The sequence below is a fragment of the Salmo trutta genome, unplaced genomic scaffold (genome assembly GCF_901001165.1).
Source record: "Salmo trutta unplaced genomic scaffold, fSalTru1.1, whole genome shotgun sequence".
NCBI classification, from domain to species: Eukaryota; Metazoa; Chordata; class Actinopteri; order Salmoniformes; family Salmonidae; genus Salmo; species Salmo trutta.
In genome coordinates, this window is record NW_021823466.1 from 113460 (window position 1) to 130121 (window position 16662).

General features: G+C 43.5%; 1 protein-coding gene across 1 annotated transcript in view; it reads left to right on the plus strand.

The window, feature by feature from the left end:
• LOC115191065 (threonylcarbamoyladenosine tRNA methylthiotransferase-like) overlaps window positions 1–6601 on the plus strand; it is a 45524-nt gene extending 38923 nt beyond the window's left edge. The window contains exon 3 of the mRNA XM_029749065.1: window positions 5501–6601. Within this exon, the coding sequence (XP_029604925.1) occupies window positions 5501–5662 (162 nt within the window). The 3' untranslated portion in view covers window positions 5663–6601. The remainder of the gene's footprint in view (window positions 1–5500) is intronic.
• Window positions 6602–16662: the final 10061 nt, after the last annotated feature.

Here is a 16662-nt window from a genome sequence, read left to right on the forward strand (position 1 = left end):
GTGGTGGATATTGTTCCTGAGGTAAAACAGGTTCGAGACAGAGTGGTGGATATTGTCCCTGAGGTAAAACAGGTTCGAGACAGAGTGGTGGATATTGTCCCTGAGGTAAAACAGGTTAGAGACAGAGTGGTGGATATTGTCCCTGAGGTAAAACAGGTTAGAGACAGAGTGGTGGATATTGTTCCTGAGGTAAAACAGGTTAGAGACAGAGTGGTGGATATTGTCCCTGAGGTGAAACAGGTTAGAGACAGAGTGGTGGATATTGTCCCCGAGGTAAAACAGGTTAGAGACAATGGTGGATATTGTTCCTGAGGTAAAACAGGTTAGAGACAGAGTGGTGGATATTGTTCCTGAGGTAAAACAGGTTAGAGACAGAGTGGTGGATATTGTTCCTGAGGTAAAACAGGTTAGAGACAGAGTGGTGGATATTGTCCCTGAGGTAAAACAGGTTAGAGACAGAGTGGTGGATATTGTCCCTGGGGTAAAACAGGTTAAATGATCTATAGCTATGTGTGGGAGGTAACTGAGTTAGCAGTCTTTTTAACTCAAGCCCACACACTTCTCACTCACACTGTACATGGTGTGAAGTCATGAACACTCAGCAGCTCTGTGTCTTTGGTTGAAAGCAGCAGGTGTTATATACAAACACAGCAGACATGTATGAGTTAGGACATTCACTCTACCACCACCATTATCCCAGTGTATGAGTTAGGACATTCACTCTACCACCACCATTATCCCAGTGTATGAGTTAAGACATTCACTCTACCACCACCATTATCCCAGTGTATGAGTTAGGAGATTCACTCTACCACCACCATTATCCCAGTGTATGAGTTAGGAGATTCACTCTACCACCACCATTATCCCAGTGTATGAGTTAGGAGATTCACTCTACCACCACCATTATCCCAGTGTATGAGTTAAGACAGTCACTCTACCACCACCATTATCCCAGTGTATGAGTTAAGACAGTCACTCTACCACCACCATTATCCCAGTGTATGAGTTAGGACATTCACTCTACCACCATTATCCCAGTGTATGAGTTAGGACAGTCACTCTACCGCCACCATTATCCCAGTGTATGAGTTAAGACAGTCACTCTACCACCACCATTATCCCAGTGTATGAGTTAAGACAGTCACTCTACCGCCACCATTATCCCAGGCCATCCCATCTTAGCAGAGACGTTGTCTTCCTCTTCACTCCTCTCATCCCAGAGTGAAGGTGGAACATGGCAGTACACCGCTGTTCCTCTCATAGTTCAGCCACAACAAGATAGATCAGCCTTTCATATTGAATGATCAAGACAGTGTTCCCTCCTGGACAGATTCCTCCTGTGATCAAGACAGTGTCCCCTCCTGGACAGATTCCTCCTGTGATCAAGACAGTGTTCCCTTCTGGACAGATTCCTCCTGTGATCAAGACAGTGTTCCCTCCTGGACAGACTCCTCCTGTGATCAAGACAGTGTCCCCTCCTGGACAGATTCCTCCTGTGATCAAGACAGTGTTCCCTTCTGGACAGATTCCTCCTGTGATCAAGACAGTGTCCCCTCCTGGACAGATTCCTCCTGTGTTCAAGACAGTGTCCCCTCCTGGACAGATTCCTCCTGTGATCAAGACAGTGTTCCCTCCTGGACAGATTCCTCCTGTGATCAAGACAGTGTTCCCTCCTGGACAGACTCCTCCTGTGATCAAGACAGTGTCCCCTCCTGGACAGATTCCTCCTGTGATCAAGACAGTGTTCCCTCCTGGACAGATTCCTCCTGTGATCAAGACACGTAGGGGATAGGAAGGGACGGGGGGGTACACACACACACACACACACACACACACACACACACACACACACACACACATTGTCTCTCTCAGAAGAGCCTCTGAGCTCTATCAATTACCGTGTCTCCAGCTGCAGACAGCAGGCGGCTGCAGGGAGGGGTCAGCACCCAGGGCTGAGTGGGCGAGAGAGAGAGAGAGAGAGGAGGAGAGATAAAAGGCGTTAGTTATGAAAGAGCAGGCACACCAGGGACAGAAGGATGAGAAGTCAGTAGAGAGAGAGAGAGAGAGAGAGAGAGTCAGATAATCACCAAATCTTGAAAGTCCATCAGAGATGAGGTTGGATTACAGAAGAGAGGCTTGCTTCCACGCTACGCATTCACATCCATCCCTGACACGCACACACACACACACAGCCTTCAGACAGGTCTGTGTCGGGGTTGAACGCGTGCTTAAAGGGATATGTGGTACAGTATCTCACCCGGTAATAATGCTCTTTAATGACCTAGAGGGGTGTCAAGCTGATACCGACTGAACAGTCGCTTCTTTCTCTCTAATTCGCCACCTGGAGAAATCCACTGGAAATTGATACTTGCCAGCACTGACTGAATTTCTTAGAAGCACAGTCGGTAATGTGTAGGTAATGCAAATTTAGGTAAACCATTATATAAAAAATGTATATCTCAGTCTTCTCGCAAAGCATATCTCCTGTAGTAGATCAATCTAATCTACACTATATATAAAAAAAATGTATGTGGACACCCCTTCAAATTAGTGGATTTCAGCCATTTCAACCACACCCCGTTGTTGACAGGTGTATAAAATCGAGCACACAGCCATGTAATCTCCATAGACAAACATTGGCAGTAGAATGGGCCTTGCTGAAGAGCTGAGTGACTTTCAACATGGCACTGTCATGTGGGCTTTGCTAAAGCGGCCCCCGGTCAACTGTCAGTGCTGTTATTGTGAAGTGGAAACCACTAGGAGCAACAACGGCTCAGCTGTGAAGTGGTAGGCCACACAAGCTCACAGAACGGGACCGCTGAAGTGCGTAGCACGTAAAAATCTTCTGTCCTCGGTTGCAAACTGACTCTGGAAGCAACGTCAGCACAACAACTGTTAGTTGGGAGCTTCATGAAATGGGTTTCCATGGCCGAGCAGCTACATACAAGCCTAACATCACCAGGCACAATGCCAAGCGTCGGCTGGAGTGGGGTAGAGCTCACTGCCATTGGACTCTGGGGCAGTGGAAACGCGTTCTCTGGAGTGATGAATCACATTTCACCATCTGGCAGTCCGACTGACAAAACTGGGTTTGACGAATGCCAGAAGAACACTCCCTGCCCCAATGCATAGTGCCAACTGTTAAGTTTGGTGGAGGAGTAATAATTGTTTTGGGCTGTTTTTCATGGTTCGGGCTAGACCCCTTAGTTCCAGTGAAGGGAAATCTTAATGCTACAGCATACAATGACATTCTAGATGATTTTGTGTGGCAACTGTTTGAGGAAGGCCCTTTCCTGTTTCAGCATGACAATGCCCCCTGTGCACAAAGCGACGTCCATACAGAAATGTTGTTTGTCGAGATCAGTGTGGAAGAACTTGACTGGCCTGCACAGAGCCCTGACCTCAACCCCATCGAACACCTTTGGGATGAATTGCCACGTCGACTGCGAGCCAGGCCTAATCGCCCAACATCAGTGCCCGACCTCACTAATGTTCTTGTGGCTGAATGGAAACAAGTTCCCGCAGCAATGTACCAACATCTAGTGGAAAGCCTTCCCAGAAGAGTGGAGGCTGTTATAGCAGCAATGTTCCAACATCTAGTGGAAAGCCTTCCCAGAAGAGTGGAGGCTGTTATAGCAGCAATGTTCCAACATCTAGTGGAAAGCCTTCCCAGAAGAGTGGAGGCTGTTATAGCAGCAAAGGGAAGAACCATTCTGTATTAATGTCCATGGTTGGTTGTGGAATGAGGTGTTAGATGAGCAGGTGTCCACATACTTTTGGTAATGTGGTGTATCTATATATTATATACTGCGGCAGTGTGGGAATTTACATTTCAATGACCGTCATCCAGTGGAATTGAAATATCAAAATCATAAAATGGTCATTCAGATTGATCCTCCATATTTAATGTATTTCAAGGCTGTTCTCTCTCTCTCTCTCCCCCTCTCTCTCCCCTCTCTCTCTCTCTCTCTCTCGCCCCCCTCTCTCTCTCTCTTCTCTCTCCCTCCCCTCTCTCTCTCTTCTCTCTCCCTCCACCCTATAAATGATCATATGATTGGCTGTTCTCTCTCTCCCCCTCTCTTTCTCTCTCTCCCCCCTCTCTCTCTCTTTCTCTCTCTCCCCTCCCTCTCTCCCCTCCCTCCCTGCCTCCTCTAAATGATGATATGATAGGCCTGTCCGTCTCTTCTCTCCTGGTCTAGTGGGATATATCTCTATTACCATCTTCATTATAGATGAGTCTTTAATGCACCATCACATTAGGACAGACTTAACTGGACTGGACTGGACCCCCAATAATGTCCATTTGATCCTGAGAGTCCGGGTCATATTATCTCTGGCCACAATGTTGTATTATAACCTGGTCTTTAAAGCTACAGTGGGATCTGGGAAACGTATATGGTCAGAGATTATAGATAAATAACCAAGGTGTTATAGCTCTTAGTCTTCATCAGGGTCTCACTGTGTCAGAGAGGACAGTGGGTCATGTCCACTAGCCTTCATCAGGGTCTCACTGTGCCAGAGAGGACAATGGGTCATGTCCACTAGCCTTCATCAGGGTCTCACTGTGCCAGAGAGGACAATGGGTCATGTCCATGACCCTACTGTACTGAAACCTGACTGGATGAGTACAGTGTTCAGTCTGGTATAACCACACTACATTGTGGAGTATGGAGCGGGGAACGGGGCGGAGAGGAGATGAATGACAGGTAGGAGAAAAGTCTCTAACTACAGGTTCAGATGAATGACAGGGAGGAGAAAAGTCTCTAACTACAGGTTCAGATGAATGACAGGGAGGAGAAAAGTCTCTAACTACAGGTTCAGATGAATGACAGGGTGGAGAAAAGTCTCTAACTACAGGTTCAGATGAATGACAGGGAGGAGAAAAGTCTCTAACTACAGGTTCAGATGAATGACAGGGAGGAGAAAAGTCTCTAACTACAGGTTCAGATGAATGACAGGGAGGAGAAAAGTCTCTAACTACAGGTTCAGATGAATGACAGGGAGGAGAAAAGTCTTTAACTACAGGTTCAGATGAATGACAGGTAGGAGAAAAGTCTCTAACTACAGGTTCAGATGAATGACAGGGAGGAGAAAAGTCTCTAACTACAGGTTCAGATGAATGACAGGGAGGAGAAAAGTCTCTAACTACAGGTTCAGATGATTGACAGGGAGGAGAAAAGTCTCTAACTACAGGTTCAGATGAATGACAGGGAGGAGAAAAGTCTCTAACTACAGGTTCAGATGAATGACAGGGAGGAGAAAAGTCTCTAACTACAGGTTCAGATGAATGACAGGGAGGAGAAAAGTCTCTTCTCAACTGTCTGAAGGACCGAGAGTTAAACATATAGAATCCCTTGAATGGGCAAGTCAATGATGTCATAATGAGTGGACTGGCAGCCATGTTGAGTGTCCCCGTAGCACACAACAGATAATAACTTACTTCCGCTACTGTACTCTATAATGTAACCTTGGCTAACTCTCTGCTGTCTCTCAACAGGAGCAGCTGTCCCTCCAGCAGAATGGATCCGTCCCCTCCTCCGGCGTGCTGACTGCATCCTGGAGCCCCTGGAGCTTGGACAGAGAGGGGCTGAAACTGCTGTCCATCAGCCTGGCTGTGGTGGCTATCCTACTGGTCTTCATGTGGGAGAAACTCCACTGAGACTGAGGGAGCTGGAAGACTTGGACCTGGGCCTGTATTCATAAAGCGTCTCGGAGGAGGAGTGCTGATCCAAGATCAGGTCCCTCCTTTACAATCATCCTAATATTCTACAAGGCAAAACTGATTCTAGATCAGCATTCATACACTGAGACGCTTTATGAATAAGGGACCTGGGTCAAATACATATGTCAATTATTTCAAAGTACTTTGTACTGGGCAAACTAAATCAAGCGTAGCTCGAGTATTTGAAAGAATTCAACATATTTATTTGGCCTGCAGGTTTGGTTGAAATGGGTTTGGATGGGTCCTAGTTTAGCTTTATACGAGAAGGACTTCTCTGTCTTGGACAAAAGGGGGAGGGGAGGGGAGGAAGGGAGGGGAGGAAGGGAGGGGAGGAAACAAGGAGAGGACAGTTTAAAGACATATTGTGTGATACTCTGGTTTAAGGTGGTGGACAGTAGTACCTTCAATTAAAAGTATTTATTTTTTACCACAATGAAACAGACACAGATGAACGGTATATTTTTGGTAATGAATTTACATGACTGTAAAAGCCCTCTCTGTGTCTGTCGTACTGTAGTACCACATTGTGATTGTTTATGTGCCCTGGTCTGAAGTAGTTAGGGAACAGGGTGCCATTTGGGATGCTGTGATGTACAGCATGAACCTGCATGGTGTTGGATTCTATTCATGTACATCCCAGCAGTGGATCATTCTCCTATCCAGGGGACTTATTGTCTGGCCTAGGTCCCTGTCCGCCTCTCAAATGGCACCCTATTCCCTTTATAGTGCACTACTTTTCACCAGGACCTATGGGGTCTGGCCAAAGTAGTGCACTATATAGAGAATAGAGTGTCATTTGGGACACAGACTGACAGTGTTTTCCTCATCTTTGTTTGCAGCGTAAAGCTAACCTTAATAAACCACAACTCCATGCTCTCTGTCTGTCTGGCTTTTTCTTTGCAACTCTGCCTAGAAGGCCAGCATCCCGGAGTCGCCTCTTCACCGTTGACGTTGAGACTGGGGTTTTGTGGGTACTATTTAATGAAGCTGCCAGTTGAGGACTTGTGAGGCGTCTGTTTCTCAAACTAGACACTCTAATGTACTTGTCCTCTTGCTCAGTTGTGCACCGGGGCCTCCCACTCCTCTTTGTATTCTGGTTAGAGCCAGTTTGCGCTGTTCTGGGAAGGGAGTAGTGCACAGCGTTGTACGAGATCTTCAGTTTCTTGGCAATTTCTCGCATGGAATAGCCTTCATTGCTCAGAACAAGAATAGACTGACGAGTTTCAGATGAAAGTAATTTGTTTCTGGCCATTTTGAGCCTGTCATCAAACCTACAAATGCTGATGCTCCAGATACTCAACTAGTCTAAAGAAGGCCAGTTTTATTGCTTCTTTAATCAGTACAACAGTTTTCAGTGCTAACAGAATTCCAAAAGTGTTTTCTAATGATCAATTAACCTTTTCAAGATTAAACTTGGATTAGCTAACACAACGTGCCATTGAAACACAGGAGTGATGGTTGCTGATAATGGGCCTCTGCTTGCATTTCCCAATCAGACGTTTCCAGCTAGAATAGTAATTTACAACATTAATGTCTACACTGTATTTCTGATCATTTTGATGTTACTTTAATGGACAAAAAATGTGCTTTTCTTTCAAAAAAAATTAAAATAAATCTGCTCTATAATAAACCAGGAGAGTCTGCTCTATAATAAACCAGGAGAGTCTGTTTTATAATAAACCAGGAGAGTCTGCTCTATAATAAACCCGTAGAGTCTGCTCTATAATAAACCAGGAGAGTCTGCTCTATAATAAACCCGGAGAGTCTGCTCTATAATAAACCAGGAGAGTCTGCTCTGTAATAAACCAGGAGAGTCTGCTCTGTAATAAACCAGGGGAGTCTGCTCTATAATAAACCAGGAGAGTCTGCTCTATAATAAACCAGGAGAGTCTGCTCTATAATAAACCAGGGGAGTCTGCTCTATAATAAACCAGGAGAGTCTGCTCTATAATAAACCAGGAGAGTCTGCTCTATAATAAACCAGGAGAGTGCTCTATAATAAACCAGGAGAGTCTGCTCTATAATAAACCAGGAGAGTCTGCTCTATAATAAACCAGGAGAGTCTGCTCTATAATAAACCCGGAGAGTCTGCTCTATAATAAACCAGGAGAGTCTGCTCTATAATAAACCAGGATAGTCTGCTGTATAATAAACCAGGAGAGTCTGCTCTGTAATAAACCAGGAGAGTCTGCTCTGTAATAAACCAGGGGAGTCTGCTCTATAATAAACCAGGAGAGTCTGCTCTATAATAAACCAGGAGAGTCTGCTCTATAATAAACCAGGAGAGTCTGCTCTATAATGAACCAGGAGAGTCTGCTCTATAATAAACCAGGAGAGTCTGCTCTATAATGAACCAGGGGAGTCTGCTCTATAATAAACCAGGAGAGTCTGCTCTATAATAAACCAGGAGAGTCTGCTCTGTAATAAACCAGGAGAGTCTGCTGTATAATAAACCAGGAGAGTCTGCTCTATAATAAACCAGGAGAGTCTGCTCTATAATAAACCAGGAGAGTCTGCTCTGTAATAAACCAGGAGAGTCTGCTCTATAATAAACCAGGAGAGTCTGCTGTATAATAAACCAGGAGAGTCTGCTCTATAATGAACCAGGAGAGTCTGCTCTATAATAAACCAGGAGAGTCTGCTCTATAATAAACCAGGAGAGTCTGCTCTATAATAAACCAGGAGAGTCTGCTCTATAATAAACCAGGAGAGTCTGCTCTATGATAAACCAGGAGAGTCTGCTCTATGATAAACCAGGAGAGTCTGCTCTATAATAAACCAGGAGAGTCTGCTCTATAATAAACAGAAGTACAGCCCACAGGAAGTAGTATTTGATTAAATGACACCCGCATCCTTTCTCTTTAAAGATTAGCTAGCTGGGTTTGATTAGAATTTCACTGACGTCCCAATTCTTTTTTTTATCCCCGTTTTTATTGAAGAACACACAAAAAATGGTATAAATAAAACATGAAAAATAAGAACGGTCTGGCAGGTACAAGCACACATACTTTCATCAGATTAGTTACAGTTACATCATCTTTGAATTAGACCATTTTTCAAGTGCGAAACCCATTTTTCTCCAGTATTCCTGGCCTCTCTCCTCGTGAATTCTTAAAGCAAAGGTTTATACGCTCCATATAATGTATTTCTTTAACAATGTCTATCCAATGTGTCACGGTGGGAGGGTCTTTTTGTAGACATTTCCTGCCGATAGCCTTTTTACTGTCTTTAACAGGTGCTCATCTCTATTGGGTAAGTTAGCAGGTATTTCACCCAATGTCAAAACCCATTATTTTCCCAATGTTAGATCTTATTTCTCCCCTGTAAGTTTCAATTTGCGGGGCAGGACCAAAAGATAGGCGTGTGATCCGCCCTTGTTAGCCCGCATTCTCTTCAACAAGGGTTTTGGGAACCCGTCTGTTTTGATTCCAGTTTAGGTCTTATGAAGAAACGCATAACTTTCTTCCAACAGAATTCTCTCCATGACCTTGAGTTGGTGGAGCTTTGTTGAGTCTCTATTATGTTCAACCATGTTTCATCAGTTATTTACACGTTAAGTTCCTCCTCCCATTTCTGTTTAATATAGTTTGTAGTGTTTCTTTGAGGATATAGAATACCAAAGTAAAGATTTGAAATCGTTTTTTTTTTTTATACTCCCCAAGTTGTATGCGTTAGTGAATACTTGGATCAATTTTCTGAGGTGCCCGAATGTCAATCACTTTTATTTATTTTAAAAGTAGGGGCGAACCTGTAAGGTACCTGTAAAAAATATTTTTATCCAAGCCATGTTTTTTTTTTTTACTTAGGTCCCTGGAAGTTCTCCAAATCTCCATTCCTTATTATTGTACAAAATGATGTGATGCCTTTTTTGCATCACCTGTTTAAATCTGCTATCCTGAATTTCAGGGATGAAGCTGAGGTCGTATGCGGGCCAGCTCAGCAGTTTGACCTCTCTATCTAAATGAATTTGCTACCCTAAACCATGTCTTAAGAGAGAAATTAATCCACTGATTTTGTCTTTTGTATATTTTTATTACCATGTCCTTATTACCCAAAACTGACTGTATGAGTATCTCAGACGGCCCAATTCTGATATTTGTTTCCACTAATTGGTCTTTTGACCAATCAAATCGAATCTTTTCACGTCAGATCTTTTCCAGAGCTGATCTGATTGGTCAAAAGACCAATTACTGAAAAAAAAGATCAGAATTGGGCTACCTGTCTAAACGCAGCCAGAAGTGTGTGAATGTTTCTGCTTTAATTGACAGCCTCCAGATGAACACCACGAGACAGCATTGATTTCACCCGTCAACGTAAACATTATATGCCAAACCCATATCAGAATATCAGCAAGGCAGTAATTGACAATCAAGTTTCAAGACTGTGGCCATCGCCTGCAATCATTTAGGTGGAGACGTGGAAGTATTTGTGTCATCTTTAGAGACATGTCCTGGGTGTTAACTAGAGGGGATCTGATCTCTTCAGAGCCTGGCTGTACATACAGACCAGGATGTGAACCAGTAACTGCCAGAATAAAGGAAACACGTGAGGAAATGACAGCTCAAAGTATCTTGAAAGCAGGTGCTTCCCCACAGGTGTGGTTCCTGAGTTAATTAAGCAGTTAACAACCCATCATGCTTACCGTCATGTAAAAAAATGTTAGGCAGGCCATTATTTTGGCTACCATGGCTATCCCCCCATAGGATGACAATGCATCCACAGAACACGATTAGTCACTTGTAGAATCGATGTCAAGGTGCATTGAAGCTGTTTTGGCTCGTGGTGGCCCAACACCCTATTAAGGGAAAGGGGGGCGATACCTAGTTAGTTGTACAACCTAAAATGCATTCAACTGAAATGAATCAGAGGGTTGCAGGGGGCTGCCTTAATCAACATCCAAGTCATCAGCGCCCAGGGAACAGTGGGTTAACTGCCTTGTTCAGGGGCAGAACGACAGATTTGTACCTTGTCAGCTCGGGGATTCGATCCAGCAACCTTTCGGTAACTGGCCCAACGCTCTAACCACTAGGCTACCTATGCTGGTATTTCCTTTCTTTTGGCAGTTACCTGAATGTTCAAGAACTAGGCAATCACTTTTCAAGAGGTAGATGGTGTTAAAGCTAGAATCCTTAATTAAAACAACAACAAAGTCCTATCACTGCCCCTGTTAAGCTATAGGATGGGGCTTGAGAAATGTAACCACTCTCAAATTCATAGACGAGCTATGGATGCAAGGACTGACCATCCATGATATCAAACGTATAGTTTTAACCATGTATACGTTTATCAATACAGTGTTTGTTTACATTTACGTTCTGTACGAACATTGGAGTAAAACAAGCTTATATTTTCGGTTCTGATGGGAAACAACAGTTCACAGTGAGGGCATTGTGGGAATTGTTGCTCCAACAGAGACGTGATTCACGTAAGATATTATTAGTATATTATTCAACAATCAATAGGTATTGATCATTCATTTATGAGTCCAAAAACGAATGTAGCAACTGCATAGTCCAGCTTTAATGTTTAAAGCACAACAACAAACCAGTCTTCTCGCTTGTTATTTGACAGTTATTGACAGTTATTTGTAAAGTTAATTGTAAAGTTAATTATAAAGTTAATTGTTGAGTTAATTGATGGTAAAATAGAGAAATCCATCTTAATAACAGCTTGAAGACAATATTCATACCAAGAAAGACATCCATCCAGCAGACTTAATTTCCTTATTACAAAGTGGTTAATGACATCTGCTGTTCCTCCCACAGCATGGAAGTGCTCCGTCTCCACAAGCACATTAGAGGGCTGTTAAGATGAATGTTGTTGACTGGCACAAATGTTGACTTAGGTCCCCAAATGACTCTGAATACCCTCAGTTGATTCAGTCAGAGGCATAAGCCCAAACACTGGCTCGGCTGGCAAGGGACCAACACACTCAATAGAAGCAATCTTTCTCACAATGGCTTGTTGTGAAATCCCAGGGTGCATTGCAACAACGGAGGAGTGTTTGTGGGTTAGATAACGCTGACAGAGCCATGAAGCCAGCCAGCCACAAGGGCCACGCAACTCAGGGACATAGAGCCATGAAGCCAGACAGCCAGACTCGAGGGCCACACTACTCAAGGACACAGCGCATCGCTCGCCTCGTAGGGAAAACTAAAGCCCTGCATTGAGTATGTTTAATGTTTACTACGGATGTGTTTGCCAAGTCATTTCCCTTGGAACAGGCACTATGGTGTGTAGAGCACTGTAAACACAGAGACATCAATGGATAGAGATAGGAAGGGAGGGAGGGAGAAGGAGAGAGAAAGTTAGAGATAAAGAAAGAGAGAGAGAGAGAGAGAGAGAGAGAGAGAGAGAGAGAGAGAGAGGGGAAGGAAGGAAGGAAGGAAGGAAGGAAGGAAGGAAGGAAGGAAGGAAGGAGAGCTCATATTTGTGCATTGAATCCATAAAGAAAGGATTCACTGAATTAGAATGTAATGTGAGTTCCATCCGATCCTTTGGAACTCTCACAGTTTGGACAGTTCTATTAACTGGGCCTTTAATTTATAGTAAATTTTTATATGGTTTAAATGCATTGGACTCAACAAGCTCCTTTCATTACTGAAATTAAATAACATTTCTGCTTGGTGAAACTTCATTTGGTTCATTTGAGGCTATTGATGTTCACAGTGAGGGCATTGTGGCTCCAACAGAGACGTGATTCACAGAGAGAGGAGCTGAGACGAGGATCTGGTCCACGTTTACATCTGCCTGCGTCCCAAATGGGACCCTATTTCCTATGTAGTGCACTACTTTTAACCAGCGCCCATAGGGGAGTGCACGATATAGAGAATAGGGTGCCATTTAGGGCGCAGCCATGGAAAACCAGCGTGTCCCCTCATCTCATCATGTGATACTCACTTCACTATTACCATCAATTATTATCTAATGCTTTTTCATCACATTACACTAACTGGGCTTTGAGCTGATACGATACAGGAAATACCTCTTCATTTCTAGCACAGAGCAGTGGGACAGCAGCCTCTTATCCTGTTGCTGAACACATTGTTGTTGTGAGAAACCTACAGTGCTCACTAGTGCTGAATACTGTGGTGTGTAGTGTTTTAGTACTCACTACTGTGGTGTGGAGTGTTTTAGTGCTGAATACTGTGGTGTGGAGTGTTTTAGTGCTGAATACTGTGGTGTGGAGGGTTTTAGTACTGAATACTGTGGTGTGTAGTGTTTTAGTGCTGAATACTGTGGTGTGGAGTGTTTTAGTACTCACTACTGTGGTGTGGAGTGTTTTAGTGCTGAATACTGTGGTGTGGAGTGTTTTAGTGCTGAATACTGTGGTGTGGAGTGTTTTAATGCAGAATACTGTGGTGTGGAGTGTTTTAGTACTGAATACTGTGGTGTGTAGTGTTTTAGTGCTGAATACTGTGGCGTGGAGTGTTTTAATGCTGAATACTGTGGTGTGGAGTGTTTTAATGCAGAATACTGTGGTGTGGAGTGTTTTAGTGCTGAATACTGTGGTGTGTAGTGTTTTAGTGCTGAATACTGTGGTGTGGAGTGTTTTAGTGCTGAATACTGTGGTGTGTAGTGTTTTAGTACTCACTACTGTGGTGTGGAGTGTTTTCGTGCTGAATACTGTGGTGTGTAGTGTTTTAGTGCTGAATACTGTGGTGTGTAGTGTTTTAGTGCTGAATACTGTGGTGTGGAGTGTGTTAGTGCTGAATACTGTGGTGTGTAGTGTTTTAGTACTCACTACTGTGGTGTGGAGTGTTTTAGTGCTGAATACTGTGGTGTGTAGTGTTTTAGTGCTGAATACTGTGGTGTGGAGTGATTTAGTACTCACTACTGTGGTGTGGAGTGTTTTAGTGTTCACTACTGTGGTGTGTAGTGTTTTAGTGCTGAATACTGTGGTGTGTAGTGTTTTAGTGCTGAATACTGTGGTGTGTAGTGTTTTAGTGCTGAATACTGTGGTGTGGAGTCTTTTAGTGCTCACTACTGTCGTGTGTTGTGTTTTAGTGCTGAATACTGTGGTGTGGAGTGTTTTAGTGCTGAATACTGTGGTGTGGAGTGTTTTAGTGCTGAATACTGTGGTGTGGAGTGTTTTAGTGCTCACTACTGTGGTGTGGAGTGTTTTAGTGCTGAATACTGTGGTGTGGAGTGTTTTAATGCAGAATACTGTGGTGTGGAGTGTTTTAGTACTGAATACTGTGGTGTGTAGTGTTTTAGTGCTGAATACTGTGGCGTGGAGTGTTTTAATGCTGAATACTGTGGTGTGGAGTGTTTTAATGCAGAATACTGTGGTGTGGAGTGTTTTAGTGCTGAATACTGTGGTGTGTAGTGTTTTAGTGCTGAATACTGTGGTGTGGAGTGTTTTAGTGCTGAATACTGTGGTGTGTAGTGTTTTAGTACTCACTACTGTGGTGTGGAGTGTTTTCGTGCTGAATACTGTGGTGTGTAGTGTTTTAGTGCTGAATACTGTGGTGTGTAGTGTTTTAGTGCTGAATACTGTGGTGTGGAGTGTGTTAGTGCTGAATACTGTGGTGTGTAGTGTTTTAGTACTCACTACTGTGGTGTGGAGTGTTTTAGTGCTGAATACTGTGGTGTGTAGTGTTTTAGTGCTGAATACTGTGGTGTGGAGTGATTTAGTACTCACTACTGTGGTGTGGAGTGTTTTAGTGTTCACTACTGTGGTGTGTAGTGTTTTAGTGCTGAATACTGTGGTGTGTAGTGTTTTAGTGCTGAATACTGTGGTGTGTAGTGTTTTAGTGCTGAATACTGTGGTGTGGAGTCTTTTAGTGCTCACTACTGTCGTGTGTTGTGTTTTAGTGCTGAATACTGTGGTGTGGAGTGTTTTAGTGCTGAATACTGTGGTGTGGAGTGTTTTAGTGCTGAATACTGTGGTGTGGAGTGTTTTAGTGCTCACTACTGTGGTGTGGAGTGTTTTAGTGCTGAATACTGTGTTGTGGAGTGTTTTAGTGCTGAATACTGTGGTGTGGAGTGTTTTAGTGCTGAATACTGTGTTGTGGAGTGTTTTAGTGCTGAATACTGTGGTGTGGAGTGTTTTAGTACTCACTACTGTGGTGTGGAGTGTTTTAGTGCTGAATACTGTGGTGTGGAGTGTTTTGGTGCTGAATACTGTGGTGGAGTGTTTTAGTACTGAATACTGTGTTGTGGAGTGTTTTAGTACTCACTACTGTGGTGTGGAGTGTTTTAGTACTCACTACTGTGGTGTGGAGTGTTTTAGTGCTGAATACTGTGGTGTGGAGTGTTTTAGTGCTGAATACTGTGGTGTGTAGTGTTTTAGTACTCACTACTGTGGTGTGGAGTGTTTTAGTACTGAATACTGTGTTGTGGAGTGTTTTAGTGCTCACTACTGTGGTGTGGAGTGTTTTAGTGCTGAATACTGTGGTGTGGAGTGTTTTAGTGCTGAATCCTGTGGTGTGTAGTGTTTTAGTGCTCACTACTGTGGTGTGGAGTGTTTTAGTGCTGAATACTGTGGTGTGGAGTGTTTTAGTGCTGCATTTGTAAGGTGACATTTACTGACGTTCTTAAAGGATAACGTTGGTTCATTTTTCATTACTCTGTAAGTACACTTTTAGCTACCCTATATTATTTAAAGCAAACAGCAAGATGTTTTTTAAATTGAAGCGTCAGGTGATGAAATACATATTAACATACTGGAATGAAGAATGTTTTAGATTTGTCATTCTATATTAACTTACTCAGTATGTCACCAAAAGAGAGACGTCTGCCTGGAGTCAAAAGAAACACCGCCGCCATCAAACAAACCATTGGTTGACTGCGTGCGTCACTGAGGCAACAATGCAATAATTGAACATTGCGCTGAAATACAGACCGTTGTTTATTATGAGGTGTACACCCTGTGGCCTAACTGACAGACAGCCAGTGAAAGGAGCTCTCCACACAACGCTATAAACGAGGGAATAAACTTTCAACACCTCCAATAATCTGATGACTTGGCAGCGTTTGCACAGCGGGCGAGCAGCATGCCTGATTCATTGGGTATGTGTGTGTGTGTGTTTTTGAGTGTTCCTCCTGTTCAAAGCCAACCCAAGGACACGGATAGTGTGAAACACAGTGTGTGTCTGACTGATGTTGTGAGATTCACTCTGAGCAGGTGCTGTGACAGGATATCAGGGCCTGCTTAGAGAAAGCAGTTGGTGTTTACAGAACATGGATGCTGAGACAGGATATCAGGGCCTGCTTAGAGAAAGCAGTTGGTGTTTACAGAACATGGATGCTGTGACAGGATATCAGGGCCTGCTTAGAGAAAGCAGTTGGTGTTTACAGAACATGGATGCTGAGACAGGATATCATGCCTAGTGGTTAGAGCGTTGGACTAGTAACCGAAAGGTTGCTAGATCGAATCCATGAGCTGGCAAGGTAAAAATCTGTCGTTCTGCCCCTGAACAAGACAGTTATCCCACTGTTCCCTGTAGGCTGTGATTCTAAATAAGAATTTGTTCTTAACTGACTTAACTGAATTATTTAGCCTAAAGGTTAAATAATTCTATATATATTTGTTTGAATCAGCTGTGTAGTGTTAGGGCAAAATAAAAAACGTGTACCCTTCGGGGTCCCGAGGACCAAGTTTGGAAAACACTGGTGTAGATGAAGTGGAGGAGACAGGTTGAAGAAGGATTTTTAAGCCTTGAGACAGTTGAGACATGGATTGTGTGTGTTTTTTATTCAGAGGGTGAATGGGGCAAAATAAAATATTTAAGTGCCTTTGAACAGGGTATGGTAGTAGGTGCCAGGTGCACTGGTTTGTGTCAAGAACTGCAACGCTGCTGGGTTTTTCACGCTCAACAGTTTCCTGTGTGTAACAAGAATGGTCCACCACCCAAAGGACATCCAGCGAACTTGACACAACTGTGGGAAGCATTGGAGTCAACATGGGCCAGCATCCCTGTGGGACGCTTTCA